We start from the raw sequence: 18,218 nt of genomic DNA on the forward strand, positions 1-18,218 counted from the left end.
CAGGCCGAGATCTTTCTCACAACGTGCTGGTTTACACAACGGGGTCCACAAACCGGAAATGGAGGGAATCCAGCAGCTCTTTAGCCTCCAACCCAAACTGATATGTTCAATTTGAATGACAAACATCCTTTTCTTGTATTTGTTTTCGATTTCTGCTTACCATTCTTGGTGTGAACCATTCAAATTTAAATTTAACCAATATTGATCTGTTACATCATAGGTAAGACAAAGAGTAGTTTTCCCTAGTGTCTCAAAGACTGTTTGACACCAATATTGCAATGAAACAGTAAATTATTTGTAAAAGAGTAAAATTGATTTAAAAGTTTAATCATAGCAGCATTCGAGTATTTAGTTCCTAAAATTGAATATCTGCAAACAAGTTAAGCGCTGGTGCTGGCATTCCCATCTATTCATAAATAAATAGTTTTTGAACCATACTAATTTCTTTAAATTAACATGGATTTTAATATTTTTTTCTTTAACTAAAACAGCCTGAATTTTGCTCCAAACAGCTTCGTGAAGGATTTTAAAATTGAGTGAATAATCTTGCTTCATTTCTACCATTCAACTGGGGATAGAGTGATGGAATTATCACAAGCTCCCTGTAAAGGCAGAATATAGTTAAAGATTTAGCTTTTGCCATCTCTGTACAAATTATATTCAAGTTGTATTATTACAAAATTAAAGATTAAAAGAAAAATCCGCACTCACCAAGATTTAAAATCTCAAGCTGTACATCAAAACTTTATCTTAGAATATTACATATCAAAAAAATTAAACAATCCAATGTTTTAAATATTTTTCTTACATTATGTTTTGTTTAGTTAAGTGACAGCTGTGATGATTATTTATTTAAACATTATTTTGCTGAAGTAAAAATATTACACCTATGCATAAATAATTTTTTAAGATTTTTCAATGTGTGCTCAATACGATCAATCTCTATATACAATAAACCATTTTTTACTAGAACCTCTTTAATTACCATATCTGGATATTGGGTGAAGAGTAAACATTCTTAAAGTGATCAATGTGATCAATCTCTTTATTGGTAGAATATTTGTACAAAGACTTGAGAAATATAACTTAACTTATCGAGACCATTTAACATTAATTACAATTGTTCTTTTTACATTTCAATCTTACTTGGCTAAACAATTATATAAGTTATCAACTTTGCTAGCTACTAACAACTGCTTAAGTACGTATGAGAATAAAAGTTATAAAAGTTCATTATTTACATTTAATTAAAAGTATGCACACAATAAAAATACTGTTATGAGTTAGCAAAACTTCTTCACTTGTTTTAGACAGTGTAAAATGAATTGTGTTTCTTAATAATATTTAATAACATTCTTCATGAAACCGTATGTATTAAACATGTTGTTAAGCTTGTAAAAGTCAATTTAAAAAAATGGTACACAACGATGAAAAGTAGTAAACTTATGAATATTATTTGATGTAATCAATATAAATTTGAGGTTAAATAAATGTTAAAATTTTTCATACAAGTACTTAAATATGTATTCTTATATGAAGTAAAATAAGAAAAACAAATAACAAAACTCTAGAATTAGATTATCAATCCTCAATAAGGTATAATAATATAATTGTAAAAAACTATAAAATGGAATATGATGTACCATTTTGTAAATGGAATAAAATCATTTCATCTATAACAATATTTGATACACATTAAAATAAAAATTAGTCGATTTTAAAATAAGGAACTGATCTAGAGTTTAGAAAATAAAATCATTAAAAGCAAATCGCAATACTGTTAGAAAATAACACTGATAATAGTTTGTTCCAATACTAAAACATAACAAGTACAGTACTTAACAGAATAGTTATAAACAATCACAAATTACAATACATACCCCACACCTTTTAAAGGTCTGTAATGCAGAAACAATTTTATCTCGAGAGATGAGATTAATTTCTCAAAAACTTTGCAAAATATACTACTGATATATAAAACATAAATAAAATTTACAAAAAAACAACATCAAACATGTACATACACTGAGCAATAACAAAAATCAACAACCAGCATTATCACGAGGATGTTTCGAATAAGCATTCATCCAGGAACTCTTCAATTGCATGGTAGAAATGAGGCTGGACAAACTTCAGAGCATGATCTTCATCGGGGTAAGTCTACATATACAAAAAAAGAACAATTTAACCATACAGAATGTACATTTCAATTAAAGTGTTATTCTTTATATTACATGATAAACCTCGATGGTCTGTCAGTAAACTATAATGAAAAGCTTTATCAGTGTAAATGGATAATTTGAATGAGGCAAGATTATACATTTTTCAAACATTTAGAAACCCTAAAGCTAAAAATAAAAATTTTGTAGTGGATTACTGTTGATTTCAGACTGAAGTGAGAGGGTATTAACCTCTGATTACCAATAGTAATTAAATATTTCTTTGTGAACAGTTGAAATCAGTCCGAGTTGAAATGAAAATGTTGTAATTAGTTAGATAATAACAAAGATTCTTGGAGCAATTGGATACATTTTTAATTCAATGCAGTTAATAAGCACACAATTTTCCATTGAAAGTTTGTGTATCTTCAGGCGACTCCACAAAAAATGTTTGAACTCATTAATTTTTTGCCTGAGAAATTGCAGGCTGCATTATACAAATCACAATATAGTACTCTTTATTTGAAGTTTATTTTTGATGATGGAAGAATTGTGAAGGCACCAAGAATTTTTTAGACATTTGCCATCATTCAGTGACACAAAAAATCAGTAACACTAAGTTTTGAGATCTGCAATCTGATCTCTTCTTCAGGTAAATAATTAACCTAACACATAATTACAAATTATGCTAAAATAAACTAATCATACCAGAGCATTGTGACATGTCTAAGTCAGGAACCACAACCACCATGTTGTATGTCAAGTTCACTAACTCTAAAACATGCACTTAACTATAAAAACTTCATACCAAAAACATAATAAAGTTTCACTTAGTCACTTAGTTCAGTTTAATAATTAGTGTGTGTTTAGTTTTTTAAATGCATGTTTTAGAGTTAGTGAAGTTGACACACAACATGGTGGTTGTGGTTCCTGACTTAGACATGTCACAACACTCTGGTATGATTTGTTTATTTTAGCATAGTTTGTAATTTTATTATGTGTTAGGTTAGTTATTTACCTGAAGAGGAGATCATATTGCAGATCTCGAAACGTAGTGTTACTGATTTTTGTATCACTAAACGATGGCAAATGTCCGGAAAAAAATAGTACTCATACATTGTCAACAGTTACATAGTGATAAATGTGTAGAAAAAAGTGAATAAGTGAATTGGCTACACTGCTTCCCACAATTGCTCTGCAACCCAAAGTGAACAGACAACTAGAATGTTCTCTACTGGTTGAAATAAATTGGAGTGCAATCGAAAATTTCTATTTATGTGTAAAATATGTGTACTTTTATGTGTTCTTTCAATCAGTGGACCCTAGAAAGTTTTCAAGGTAAGTCTGCTGATTTTCTTATCAACTAGTAACAATCTTTGGCTTTCAGCCCTATTAATTCAAACTGAATAATGCGATTAAGTGGAAGAATATTTGTTATTATATACTAGTAAGTCCTATGTTTTAATCATTTAAAGATATAAAAACATATTTCAAATATTGTGTAAATTTCACAAAATATTTCACAAGATAAAATCAGTTCCGCTCACCATTTGCCGAAATGGAATGTCATTCCTAGCCAACAGCTTGGCCAGTTGCATGGAGTTCTGGTAGTGGACATTGTCATCCTTGGTTCCATGGATTAGGAAGAACTCTTTGTTCTTCAGTTTACTCGATCGGTTGAGCAACGAAGCTTGCATGTAGCCGTTCAGGTTTTCTTCAAATGTCTGCATGAAACGCTCTGTGTAGATAGAGTCTAAAAAACAGTGTTGTTAATGAGTTTGTTCTGCTTGTAAATAGGTTGATCATTATTGTAATGGCCTATATATTTTATCTTCTAATTCAAAATTTTATTTGTGTTTGAAAATAATAGAAATACCAAATAATAAGATATTTTAAAAAACAATGAAACTTTACAGTATTTATTTATTTTTACCAATTTCATAATATTGATAAAATCGCTGAAAATTAAGAGGTCAACCAATTATATTAAAATCTTTCAATGTTTTTGTAAACCTCAGAATTTTAAGCAATCCATTCAAATTTTATTATGTTTAAGGATATTTTGATTTGACAGATAAATATTTGATTCTCTTGAGAACTATTTGAGACAAACAGATACCAGCTTTAAAAAATTCAAATTATCCTCTTTTATTCAAAGAAAAATTTTAGAAAACAAAAACGATAGAATGCCTGCGTTGTACACATAGAGCACAGAATAGAAGCGCGGCAGTGAAGCCATGCGAACAGCGGCGATGCCCACAAGAGGAGTGGGGGGAACGGTGAGTCACCTTAGACCCAAGCGCCTGGAGCGCGGCAGGAGCCACCGCTATGCATATCAGTTCTCAGTTGTTTACACTAAACTGCAGCGTCCAGTTGTCTACCAATCATGCCACAAAGTTGTGTGGCTTATGGTTGCAACAACCGTGGGAAAATTGAAGGTGTAACTTACCACAGGTAAGGAAAATTATTATTATGGTTTATAAGACATATTATTACGATTTAAATATGTAATCTTATATATATATATATATATATATATATATATATATATATATATATCAAAATAAGCTTGTTGTGGGATTCATTCAAAGCTATAACTCGATAACGGCTGGATGGATGTTAACGGTTGAGGTGTCAGATTAATGGTATTTTTGCATATATTATTATCCAATACATTTCAGAATCTTATGAAACTGCACTTCATTACAGTAAATGGCTGAATTAACGGAGAAGTAGCGCTATCCATTGGCATTAGTTCAATATCAATAAACCTTTAATGTACAAATTATAATTATATTTAACAGCTATATACTAAGTGGAATACACTATACAATATTATCAAACAAGACGTGAGAACTATAGCTACTTTAAATAGGCTATTAGTGATAATCGATTTACCTAACCTATTCAAATTTATTTGTAAAACTTATTTATTTCATAATGTTAACAATTAAATTTTTACAGTTTCCCTGCTGATGAAGAACTACGACGACAGTGGGTTAATGCAGTGAAGAGAGAAAAATATTGGCCTCACACTGTTCAATACGGATCATTATAATGAACAAGAGTTCGAGCAAAACCATCTGATCCTACTGTTAAAATCCATTAGTAGGAAATATTTCAATGTAAGACTGTTTCATTACAGTAAACAATATAATGATAAACTTCACACCAGTCGTGTTAGACACCACCTGACTAAAGTTGTTACCTTTTTAGGTCAGTAGCCTAGGCCTAGATGCTATTTGCTTGTCGAAATAAATCTGTAAACAAAAGCTTGCTTATTTTATTATACCCTAAATTATTTATGATTATCTTTAGAGGAGAGAAAAAAAGTAAGTATAAAACCAAGTATATAGTAAAAACGTTAAGTTTTCTAATCGATTCATTCATTCAGCGACGCGACACGGCAGTGGCAGCGCCCAGTGCCCGAGTCCCGCTGCAGGACGGATTTTACTTCCTCTTCAACCTAATTTATTTCCATTACCAATGATCGTAAAATTTCCCAAAAAATATATGTTAAGGTTCAACTTATGATCTCAAACTTTGCCACAGACGAAACTTTCCTGACCAAAAAATAAAAAATTTCCTCGCTTACTAACTTTTTCATGTTTTCACTATAAATTTTGTAATTTATCTAAGTATTATCAATTAATAAAAACAAAATAGAATATATAATGAATTTTTAAGCTTACTATCTGTGAGTAGCTATAATAAATATTCTCTGTTCCAAGTTTGGTTGTTATAAGTCCACTTTAAGTGCATCTAATCATCGTGTATTTAAAAAAGGTTTTCTGACGCTGTGTGCCTTAGTTACGGCGAGTTGCCCACAAAAGGAGTAGGGAAACATGGCTTCACTGCCCACAATGTTGGTTGAATACGTGTAGCCTCTCTATTTCTATTCTGTGCTCTATGGTTGTACACACACACACAAAAACTACTGTCTTCTTAGTGCAAGGATTGGTATTGCTGCACTTTCTATTCCCCATTATGATGACAACTTTTAATTCTAATTTTCCTTTTATGAATTTACTTTTAAATACTTTCTCCTCAGGAAAACTTGTTATTGCTCTATGGGTTACCACCTCGACACTCCTCATAGTAATGGGAGTTGGATCACTTATCTTCCCTTACTTTTCAATAAGTGCTGCTCCACAACTATTAACCCTTCCCACGCCGTAGACGGATGTATTAGAATGGCAGGCTTTGACCAAAACGCCAAATATAGTTATATCCGATATTATAGATTATCTCTTGGAGAGTATTTTTAGTTCACAAAAGGCCTTCAAAATGCCCGGTGTATGCTCCGTGCTTATCGCGGTTGCCAAGGAAGTATTTATAAATGACCTTTACTCAGCGGCAGGAGTAAGGGAGCGCCCTGTCTAACCAACCACCTGCTCATCAGTTCAGCGTCTTCTAAAGAGTCATAACCAAACATATCTGTGGTGTGTGTTACTACTTACTTGGTTGTCACGAGTATGCGTCTACTACGTATTTCGTTATTATTCTTCATCGTGTGGTAGAGTTGTGATTAGTTTGAAATATTAATCTTGTTTTGCATCAAAATGTAATTAAACTTTTCAGTTTAATTACATTTTACAATGAAATTGAAATTAATTTGAAATAAACAGTTTTCTAAACAATTTTTTTTTTCTTTTTATCAATAAATACACTAATTTTAAGTAAAATGCCCTGTTTTATACTTTTTTGCTTTTACCTTTTATAATATAGTCATAATAAAAATTAGCTTTGAACTTAAAGGAACAAAATTTTTTTTCTTGTCTTGGCGTTATAGGAAAGTTAATGGATTTATTAGTGGCATGCGAAGGGTTAAAAGTTCAAAATGCAATGTGTATAAATTATAGGGTGGAATTTTATATATATCTTCCTGCTAATTATTATTATGGCCTGAGATAGCACACTGTCAGTTGTATTATTCCACATTGCTCCAACATATTAACACATTGAGTGTGGCAGCAGGAAATCCTGCACTCAGAACTGTCGTGTTGGTGCTGCGTACAGGATTTTTCACGCTTTTACCCGCATACCACTTTTCATCAGTCACCAGCTAAGATTTCTTGGGAAACATTGAGCAATCAGTACTTTACAATTTGTCAATAAAATAATTTCAGCTCCTTGAAAAGTTATACAAACGAGTCTCCGAAATCAAAACTTTTTAAATCACTATACTATAACATACCGTAGTAGACCCAGTCTGTAACAGGTGCTATGGAAACGCCACACTTGATTCTGTTCTCAGCATCATCTGCCAACATCATTCCGGTTGCATAGCCACCATAGCTCCAGCCCCAGGAGGCTGTTCGGTTGCGATCAATGAACGAGTATGTGTCCTGCAGATATCTATGAACAATAAAACATTTGAATTCTTAGGTAATATCACCATCCATTTAAGGCGTTTTATTGATTTGTATCAAACACAATGATGTCATTTACTGAGATAATCCAAACAATAACATTTATTGACGACTTACTTGATAACTGTGAGTTGATCTGCCACCTCCACCTGGCCAAGTTTCTTGTAGATAGCGTACCGAGCCTTGAGACCCATGAGGTTGCAGCCTCTGCCATCGATGAAGACCCCTACAATTGACTTATTGGCTACCATGTAAGTGTTAAAGTCTGTAGCAAACATGTCCTTCACCATAGAAGAATCAGGGCCCCCATATCTGAACAAGAAAGCAACTGTTTTCAAAACATCAGTTCCATAATTGTTAATAATTTTTTCTTACATTATTTGTAGATACATGAAAACTAGAGTATATTGAAAATTGTATAATAATAGTACAGTATAATAGTATTATACTTGTGCAGTTATGATTGTACAGGGTTTCTGAAAAAATGCCAGGATTTTGAACAGCCAAGACTTGAAGTTGTAATAACTAATCTTTTTTCCCATTTAGCATGGGAGGAAACGTTGACCTAGGCATGCATAGAACAGCTTCGCAGAGAAAGTCCGCTATTGTGATTGACACGCCAGGCGCAAGTACAATGTTTACAGTGCACAGAAGACACAGTACGTTCTGGGGTAATTGAAATCGATTGTTGGTATGCAGGATGGTTGTTTTCCTCAAGAGCTTGCAGAAATCATGGAAGAAGACCGAACATACGTCCTAGCAGCAGACCTCAGAACTAACTGAACTAATCTCCTGGAACTCACCACATCTGGTTTATATGAATGATTTATCTCCTGTGTAACTAATATAGTTAGATGTAGTATACATAACCTAGCTATAATGGGAACTTAGTCCTAAAAGGACCTTTGCGCTACTTCTGGAATGACAGGATATTCAGGATGGGTAAGGTTGTGTGTAGGGGCCGCCTCCTATCGAGATCCACGAGGAAGAATTTAGGGCACTAATCTCAAGTAATGTCCCCTCAAAGAAGGGGAGACCAGCTTTGAACCAGCCTCTCCGGTCAAAACAGGCAGGAGCTGGCACACGCTTGTTGAGGCTAGCAAGAACCTCTAATATTTAGGGAACGAAACAACAGTCATCTTCCGCAGTAGACTAGACCTATCAAATTACCCTTGCACCCCAGAATCTCGACATTTACGGTTAGTGATGTGCTGCTCCTGGACATCCATAAGGTTGCCCAGAATTAAGTGACACATCGGTTTTTGTTGTGTCCAGTGGTAGGTTCAACTGGAAGGTATAAACCAACCAGAAGTGATCCCTGCTGGGTTAATGGGAAGGGTTGATTCAATCTGAGTTAGATTTTGGACTAAGCAGAAGGTGAAATGGAGCTAAACTCAACATTCAAATGTAGTACTTACACATTGACAAGTAGAGGGTACTTCTTTTCATAGACCTTTTTCTCATCAAAGTCTGCTAGCTCAGGAGGCAGAATCAGCTGTACCCGTGCTGTGTATCCGTTACCCGTGGGTACATCCATGACTCGCTTCACTGGCATCGACAGGTTCTCCACAAAACTGCGAGTCTTGCGATTGTCTTCCCATACTATCAGTTCCTCCCCCTCCTTTAAACAAACACTATGGCTTTCATAATGCAATTTGTTTGTAAATCTTAAGCAATTATTAATTTTAAATATTGGAAAGTCTTTGAGATAAGAAAGATTTACAACTACACAAAGTGTATGCGAAAAAAAAATTTCACCATTCTCATTAGAAAGTCTGAATTACTATAAAACTATTTATCTTTAAGTTTTTATATTACTACACTAGTTATATTCTGACATTAGACATTAGACATTAGACATACTTTATTTGCACAAGACGTTTACAATATGTACATACACATAGAAAAACAGGTGCATCGTCAAACCTTATAAAAAATTAATAAGGTCAATTAGTATCAATTTACAATTACAGAGAAAATAAAATACTTATCCTAAAAACCAAGATACAAATCACTTTCAAAATATTCTTGTAATGAATAAAATGCTGTGTTCAATAGTTCATTTTTCAATTTTTCTTTGAACTCTTTTTGGTTCATTTCCTTATATGCCGCAGGTAAACCATTGTACAGCTTCAACCCCGCATATATAGGACTTTTTTGAAAAAGAGCTAAGCGATGGGATGGATATCTTAAAACGAGGCCATTTCTTGTATTATAATTATGCTGAAACCTGAGATGGTCTGGCAAAGCATTTTTTTCAAAGTGAATATAAGTTAAAATTTCATGGATGTACAATCCTATTACTGTTAAAATTTTTAAATTCACAAAATGAGTTCTACATGAACTACGTGGGTTGGAGTTTGTAACTATGCGAATTATTCTTTTTTGGATATTTAAAACATACTTGATATTTGAGGATTGGCCCCACAGAACTATACCGTATCTCAGGATTGACTCTACGTATGCATGATAAATAATTTTTATGGTATCAAGGGGGACACAGTCTCTCATATGCAAAAATACAAAAGATATTGACCTAATCTTTTTTACAACATTTTCTACATGTACTTTCCAACTAAGGTTTTCGTCAAAAAATACTCCCAGAAATTTATGAGAAGGTACTAAATTTGGAACATTTAAAGTTTCAGCCGTTTTCCTTAATGAGAATTTTATAATTTGGGTTTTATCAATGTTTAGTTTTAAACCATTAGCACTAAACCAAGAATCCATAGCATTAGATACATCTGAAATTGAGTCAGGGAGCTCAGTATTTAATCTGTTTTTAACTAATGCTGTTGTATCGTCGGCAAAAACAAAATTAGGTCTCTATCTATGGCTTTTGGTAGGTCATTAACATGAATTAAAAATAAAAGGGGACCCAAAATAGAACCTTGAGGGACACCTGTAGATATATCCTTCCAATTAGAAAAAAATTTTGAATTGTTATCCAATATAACAGTTCTTTGTTTTCGATTTGTGAGATAGGATTTCAACAGACTAAAGCAATTTTCTTTTATACCGTAATCGTTTAATTTGAGTAACAATACTCCATGGTCCACGCAGTCGAAGGCCTTAGACAGGTCACAGAAAACACCCGCTGTAGCCTGCGACCTGTCAAGTGCCACCATCACCTCATTTGTAAATTCTGTGAGAGCTGACCTTGTCCCAACATTTTTGCGAAAACCAAACTGTTTACTGTAAAGTAAGTGATTATTTTCAAAATAATTTACAAGTCTTAAGTTAATTACTTTTTCAAATATTTTTGACAGATTACTTAAAACTGATATGGGGCGATAATTGCTTAAATCCTTTTTTGAGCCTTTCTTAAAAACTGGTGATATTTGTGTGAATATTTCAATTTTTCTGGGAAAACTCCTTCTCTCAGACATTGGTTGATAATTAATGTGAGAGGCCTTGATATTATATGAACAGTGGCTTTTATCAACTTGATAGGTATTTCATCCCATCCTAATGAGGTTTTATTTTTCATTGATAAGATTATTTTAGTAATTTCACCAATATTGCAAGGGTTGAAGCTAGACAATGAAACCCCAGCCTCACAACAAGTGAGCTTCATTGACATATGAACTCCATTAACGGTGGCTCTCTTTACATTGGTATTTAAAACTATATTTAAAAAATAATCATTAAAGCTCTCAGCTACAACTTGAGGACTAGAAATGTCTTCTCTGTTTTACCTTTTATTAACACACTGGCTACTGTAGATACTACATATCTGCTTTCCTGTCTCTCTGTGAGATTAACCATTTAACTTGCTACATATTAAATATGTTAAAAACTGCAATTTACATTATATTGTTATAAACAAATATAATGTAACATGATTAAAATAATAAATTGTATGTTACTTTTTAACACTTGGAATGCTGTCTCATTTTACATAATAGCAAATTCTGTTATATATATACAGGATGTAAAAAAAGTTCCACATGGGATTTATAATTCCCAAACTATTACAGGTAAAGCAATACAATTTGGTACATCATTACTGCACCTATAAATGTACTTTTTGAAGTAACTACAATTTTTTTGTTATGCCAGGGAATGGCCTGCAAAAGGTCAGAAAGAAATCTTAAAAAAGAGCATAGGTCGAGTAGTACATCAAAAGGTCTTTATTAGTAGAGTACAATGGCGCAAATCCGACCTCTAAGGGTTTACTCTTTGAAAAATTATGCTGGTTTAAAGTTTGAAACATTTAAAATGTAGGTCCTGTTCTAGATGGTTTAATAGTCTTGTCTTAGCTCAAGTTGTGAAAGTTAAACTTAGTAAATGACTACTGGACTGAGTACTGGACTAATAATGAATACTGGACTAATAATGAACTTTAGTTGTGATGTTTTCGACTGAATCATTACGTAATACGTATTTTTACATAAGGTTCTGCTTACTCTGTGACATCTATTGTATGTAAGTTACACAATTCAGTGTTATAATGTGTGGGATGTATTGATACAGGTTATTGACAAAGCAGAAACTGTTGCCTTGGTTTTCAAAATACCATTAAGCAAAAAAAGCTATCATACATTTTAAAAACTACAATGTCTAGCACATTTATACACAATCATTAATGTCCATTATTATGTTCTAATGAGATATTGTTAAATGAATGTAAATATGTTCAGTTCAGAATGTTTGTTAAAAACACGTAAAGTATTCTTTTTCTTTGAAACATGTGCTAAACATTACTTTTGAATATTTTAATTTTCAAAATCATTCAAAACATTTTAAATCAGAAGAAAAGAAAGAAAATATGGGAGCATATTTTAGAGTATCAAACTCTTTGAATAATGATTTTTTTAAATTACTAAATATTAAGCAATCTATAAAGAGGCAAGTAATTCAGGGCCAGTACTCCTAGTATCAATTTCAGCATGAAAGAATATTTTTGCTTTATATTGACTTTAAAATACATTTAAGTTTTTAATAATATTATATGTAATACATAATTTATTTCAGATTGTAGTTAAAGTATAATTGTTATAGTGAATCAAAATTTTTACACGCTCAGAACAATGGCTAGTTTTTGGACTTTTTTGTATGCTGTAAAAAATAATAATGGCAAAAAAAAACATTATCGAGTTTTTCCAATGTTTTTCGTGCACCCCAAAGTGTACTTTAAAAGATCAGTTTACCTAAAAAATTAAACAATTGTGCGCTCAACAGGAACACAATAGTCTGAGGTATTTATTTAAGCGTGGGATCAAATTGCACTTAAATCGAACATACCTAATTGAATACACATTAGCAGTTATAAGAGACCTCATGTGTCTGATGACATATAATTAATCGTAAACGTGTTAAAATATGGCTGTTTCTTTATAAATACTGTCGCTAGACTATAGGTGATTTTAGTTATGCATATCATTAGCTTACAGGAATCACTCTATACACGAGTTATTTTATTGTTACTAACTAAAATAGTTTTTACTTTCCTATAGTGTTTTATTTCTGACTGTTAGCTTTTTTACATCATAATAAAAGTCAATACATCTAAAATAGTAACAAGGACTCTTTTTGGGTTCTATAAAATTAACTTGTTGAGATTATCTTTATATTTGACTTTGCCAGATATTTAGAGTATTTCAGTGAATCAACACGATTTTTGTTCCTGTGCTTTTTTTTCTTAAAATTAAATTTTCTAATTTGTATAGTACATTTCAATTTGTTATAAATTTGTCTTTATTTTGTATTTTTGTTTAAGTGAATTTAGTAAAATACTATGTTATGCTAAATCTGAATAAAGTAAAAAAAACCAAAATTTTCTCTCTCTCTAAAAATAAAAAACAGTTAATAACTTTTCAATATGGTAAGTAATTTTATAATAATTGTATTATTCTGAGCTTTTGTGGAAAATAGATAAATAATACGTTAAACTTTCTTGATTATTATGTACTGATACTTACTTTCAACGTACGCTTAAAAAACTCCTAAAACGTGTAGCTCTGCAGGTGAATACTATCACCACTTAGAGGGTTAATTAGATTAACTGGTTCTTACACTTGTTACAGACATGTGTCTCTTGATCTTAAAGTAAATGAGTGAAGCAGCTAACCCTGTTAAAGAGGGTGACTTCAGGGACGTTGGGGCCTGCGCAGCTGAGGGCGTAGTAGTGGGCATCATTGCTGAACATTGCCCCAGCGTAGGAGCAGTTGCTGCCATCAACCACATTCTGGTGGTTGCAGGAGATGCAGGTCATCGTATAGGGTGAGTGGGCCATCACCTTGAATGTCCTCAGCTGCTCGGGGTGTCCTGGGACTGTGGCGAGGAAATACCTGACAACAAATGATTCACAATCAACTAAATTGTAAACAATATCCCCGACATAACAAGCAACTCAGAAATTAATTAAATACAAAAACTATAAAAAACTGTTTACAAGCAAAGGTGACAAAAATCATTAAAAATTTCATTATTCAACCATTTTTGTGATTTTGTATTTATCAAACCTGTACAGTCATTTGTAAAACTCATTGTCGTAGTTTTAAAACTTGACAAGTGCATAAGTAATTTCCTCAAAGAACATTAAAACCGATCAAAAATGTAAGCTTTATATATTGTCGTAGAGTACTTACACTTCATCACTGTCCAGATCCCAGCCAGATATCTCTGTGACTGTGAAGGTACCAGAAGAGAGAGGGATCAGCCGAGGTTCAGGTTGTGTTAGATTCATCATGGTCACGTGAGAGTATGAATCTCCATCACTCTGAGGGTGCCACCAGATGAAGATCATGCGATCCCCTGCCGCGTCAAACCGAGGATTCTCCAGTTGCAGCCATCCGTTAGGTTCTTTGTAGCTGAATAGCTGACAGAAATCGTTTGCGTTCAGAAATCATAAACTTCTTCATCATGTTAAAAAGGTTCGGGAATAAGCGGTTGTGAACGTGTTTTCAATTGTTATATCATGCTGGACATATCATGAATATTTTTATTGCCACCATTACTTCTTATAAGATATTGATCCTATAAAGAATTTGTATATAGACTCCAGAAAAGTGTATTTTGTTTAACACTTTGTTTACCAAACACCAAAGTATCTGATGCTAACAGACATCATAGAATGCTGCTGAGACATTTGCTAGTGAATATATTAATCTTAGATAGGTGTTAGCTCCAATCAAGCAAATAATTTATAAAATATTTGAGTAAAAAGTGAAAAATTGACTGTGATAACCCATCCTCAGCCTACACATTGCCTATAATGATTTTGAAACAATTTTATAATATCTTATGAGGTATAATGTTAAAATATACTACCTAGAGGGTTTTCATCCATTCTGGGCGATTTGAATGAAGGGGGCTTACATCTATGGATATTCAGTTTGTGTTTCACTACAAATTATTTCTCACAAATTATTGGTACTGTTTCTGAAAATAATTAAATTTTGCAGCAATAACCTTATATAATAGTTTGAAATTTAATGAATATTATATTACTCTGCTAAAGTATACTCACTGTCCTGCAAGGATTTACATCGCTGACTTCACAGAGTTGTAGAACGAGTTGGTTCTGGTATCGGTTCATCCATACAATGATAAATTGGTCATCATTAGTCCAAGCTAGCAAGCTGGCAATAGGCTCTCTGAAAATTTGAAACTATTTCAAGACAGAACTTAAAATATTGAAAATTAAATAATTTAAAAAATTAATAAGCTTATTAATAATTGAACATTTGCTGCGTACTTATTATTATTAAAAGTATTAAGTAAGGTTATATTGAGCTATACATAAATTACTAAGAAACTGAACATTTCCTGTAAAGACTTCATATTTTTTGTATGATGCAGCTGATAAAAATGATATAGTTTCATCTACGTTGATTGTGTGAAAAAATAATTTTTTATGTGATTGTTAATCCCTTACTGTTGGATCACGGGTTAGATACTGCCTTTCCTTTGCTGACCGATTGTCAAGCAACTGACCATATCAAACTGGTTATGGGGATGGGAACCCTTCCTAGACCGCCACCAGGCATTTTCTGTGCTTCATCCTGTCAGCAAATCCAGTGTTCTGTTTCATATGTTGTTACATGTGCTTGCATCATATTTTACAGAGCTGTTGTATATGGCAATGGGCAATGTAAATAATTGTTATTTTAAATATTCATTAGCCTTAAAAAGCCACTGACTTCATAGTTATTTTTAGTAATGTAAACAAGATTATTAAATTCTATTAAGTTATGGAAAAACTCTTTTGTACCCACAACACTATTTTTGTTAGAACTATAAAACGTTTCAAATGATGACAAAAATTGTTTATGCATTAAGAAAAAAGTTATTGTTAAGGAACTAGCACACTAACTTGTTATCACTGGTAATATCTTCTGGAGCTGGGTAGTTGTACTGTGTAGGGAGTGTGTTGTTGACACCAGTGAAGTTGCGCAGATTGAAAACATGTACGGAGATCGTTGGGTTGGGTGTTCCTACCTGAAACAAAATGTTTAGGTCAGAAATCTTTTCCAACAGAAAGTGTTACAGAAGCAAGTAGTTGAAAGTGCATTATAGGGCTGGAGTCAAAATACCATTTGTAATAAGTATTCTATCAATAAAATAGTATCAGAATAGAATGTTTATGGGAAAATTGACTGTAAAGATCCACTTTCAGTTTTAGAGGGATAAGTTAGCTTTATTATAAGTCCTTGCCTTTCTTGTTTTTAACACAGAAAAGAGAAAACAAGTTTCAGTAAAGGAATTGTTCACAGAATGATCTGATGGCCAAGCCTCCAAGCCTAGTACTACAATTTACCTTTTGCAGTACTAGTGAATTCTGTTGACTAGTTCTAGTTTTGCTTTTCATTGGTTTAAGTATTGTAATCTGATTGACTGGAACTCTTAATTCTACATTTAATTTTTTACTGTTTAATATTCTAAACAAATTAATGAGAATGAACTGAATTGTTACCTTAGGGTAATGTATCTGGTCGTAGCGTGTGTACTGCCACTGCTTTAGGTTTGGTGGGCCATACACTGGAATGGCTTGTATCAACACGTTAGAGTCATTGAACTTGAAGTACGCAAGATAACTGCCATTCCGAGAGAACCACATTGCAGAGTTGGATGAGATTATTTCCTCTGAAAATTGTTATTTGATGTAGGGTTAATTATCACATAAAATAAGTAACATTTTTTCTCTCTAGATTGAAACACTTATAAATATTTTGACAACAATTTTACACCATATATATGCCCAAAAGTGTAAAGTTAAATCAAAAGCTGGTATTGTGTATGTTACCATATGATTGTACCACTAAGTTTGGCTTCCCAATACTTTTCTGTATTATCCAAACTAGCAAATTGTCTTTTTCAGATGAAAAAATGTATTACTTTTACATTACTTATTATTTATTACTGTGGTGCCAACCATCTATTTAAGACTATCAATCATTTAATTTTTGTACATACAACTTACTATTACTAAAAATTTCCCATTTTATAAATATTTTCAATAAAAAGCTAAAAATTTTGTTTGGATATACTGGAAAAATTATATAGATCAATCCATGTGGAAAAGCAAAGAAAATGTCTGATAGATGATAGAGACTCCAACTATAATGAGCTCCGATTTCCACTTTAAGTATTTTTTGTGACAGGCGTCTGTAGATTATTTCACTAAAACTAATGTTTAATTATGATAAAAGTGGAGCATATTTAATTTTTTGTGTTTCATAAAATATTGTTGGTATAAAATATCAAATGTATTGAAATACATGTTAAAAAAAAAAAAACAATAAACATTTCTTATTTTGGAAGCTGTATTTCAATTGTTTTAGCCAGATTAGATTATAATAAGCAATTTATTCCAAAAGAATTATATTAGCATTTTTTGCAAACATCTTTGATTTGTTTTTGTTTTTAACTGCACATTGCGTGTTTGTTTTCAATTATATTATAATTTTTATATTATGTTTTTCAATTATATAAACCAATCTTATCTCACCTTCATATACCCAGTCGGGTACTCCATTGTAGATCTTGCCATTGACACCATCTCTTGTGAGGATGATGTCATTTGTCTCATCTTCCGGGTTTGCTCTGTAGTAGATATTGTTTCTATCCACATAGGCGATCGAGTTGGTGCCTGGAGCCATGATCGCCAACTGCAAGTTTCTTGTTGTTACATATGTGCTTTTCCTGTGTTAAAAGCAACAACAACTGTTTAAAAAAATTTGTACAACAACTCTTTGGTAAATAAACAGTACTTTTTAAATATGTTTTCTAAAAACCACAACGCAATTGTGAAGACATTTTTTTAGTAATATAAAAAATACATTTTTATATTACTAAAAAAATGTATTTTTATCCTGTTCCAAAGAGGAAAAAGTTAATAACAAGAAGGAAAATATGTGGAAAACTGTTCTCTTTGGCTCCTTGATGTGCCAGCGAGCCACCTGGTAAAGTTAACATCACAAGGTTAGGCAGACATATACTACAAATGATATAACATCTATAGTTCATGGTGTTTCTCAATGTATTTCATACAGTAATAAACTAGAAAATGGCACTATTAATTTATCCACATGCTATCTTTATTTCTTCCTAAATGTTGTTGTTGGACTATAGATGACTTTAGCTTCCACCCCCCCCCCCCCCCACCCCCCCCCCCCCCCACCCCCCCCCCCCCCCACCCCCCCCCCCCCCCACCCCCCCCCCCCCCCACCCCCCCCCCCCC

At 32.6% G+C, this 18,218-nt stretch overlaps 1 protein-coding gene and 1 long non-coding RNA gene across 2 annotated transcripts; one reads left to right on the top strand and one right to left on the bottom strand.

The window, feature by feature from the left end:
• Window positions 1–1,027: 1,027 nt before the first annotated feature.
• LOC124364820 (venom dipeptidyl peptidase 4-like) lies at window positions 1,028–17,698 on the bottom strand. Its single transcript, XM_046820597.1, has 11 exons — window positions 17,487–17,698; window positions 16,452–16,621; window positions 15,852–15,976; window positions 15,006–15,132; window positions 14,125–14,354; window positions 13,605–13,824; window positions 8,950–9,152; window positions 7,649–7,843; window positions 7,357–7,517; window positions 3,707–3,912; window positions 1,028–2,160 (listed from the first exon to the last, which is right to left on the bottom strand). Exons 1-11 carry the CDS (start codon window positions 17,635–17,637, stop codon window positions 2,059–2,061), a joined length of 1,890 nt encoding a protein of 629 aa, XP_046676553.1. The 5' UTR covers window positions 17,638–17,698; the 3' UTR covers window positions 1,028–2,058.
• Window positions 4,522–5,431, top strand: LOC124364821. Its single transcript, XR_006922658.1, has 2 exons — window positions 4,522–4,613; window positions 5,124–5,431. It is a non-coding gene; the product is annotated as an uncharacterized LOC124364821 (long non-coding RNA).
• Window positions 17,699–18,218: the final 520 nt, after the last annotated feature.

The sequence above is a fragment of the Homalodisca vitripennis genome, chromosome 6 (assembly GCF_021130785.1).
Source record: "Homalodisca vitripennis isolate AUS2020 chromosome 6, UT_GWSS_2.1, whole genome shotgun sequence".
Classification (NCBI taxonomy): Eukaryota; Metazoa; Arthropoda; class Insecta; order Hemiptera; family Cicadellidae; genus Homalodisca; species Homalodisca vitripennis.

Coding starts and splice junctions, on each gene's coding strand:
- LOC124364820 (XM_046820597.1), bottom strand. CDS start 17,637: ATGGCTCCAGGCACCAACTCGATCGCCTATGTGGATAGAAACAATATC. Junction 9,153..13,604: donor AAGTCACCCTCTTTAACAGG/GTTAGCTGCTTC, acceptor GTTTGTTTAAAG/GAGGGGGAGGAACTGATAGT. Junction 3,913..7,356: donor TACAGACTGGGTCTACTACG/GTATGTTATAGT, acceptor ACTGTTTTTTAG/ACTCTATCTACACAGAGCGT.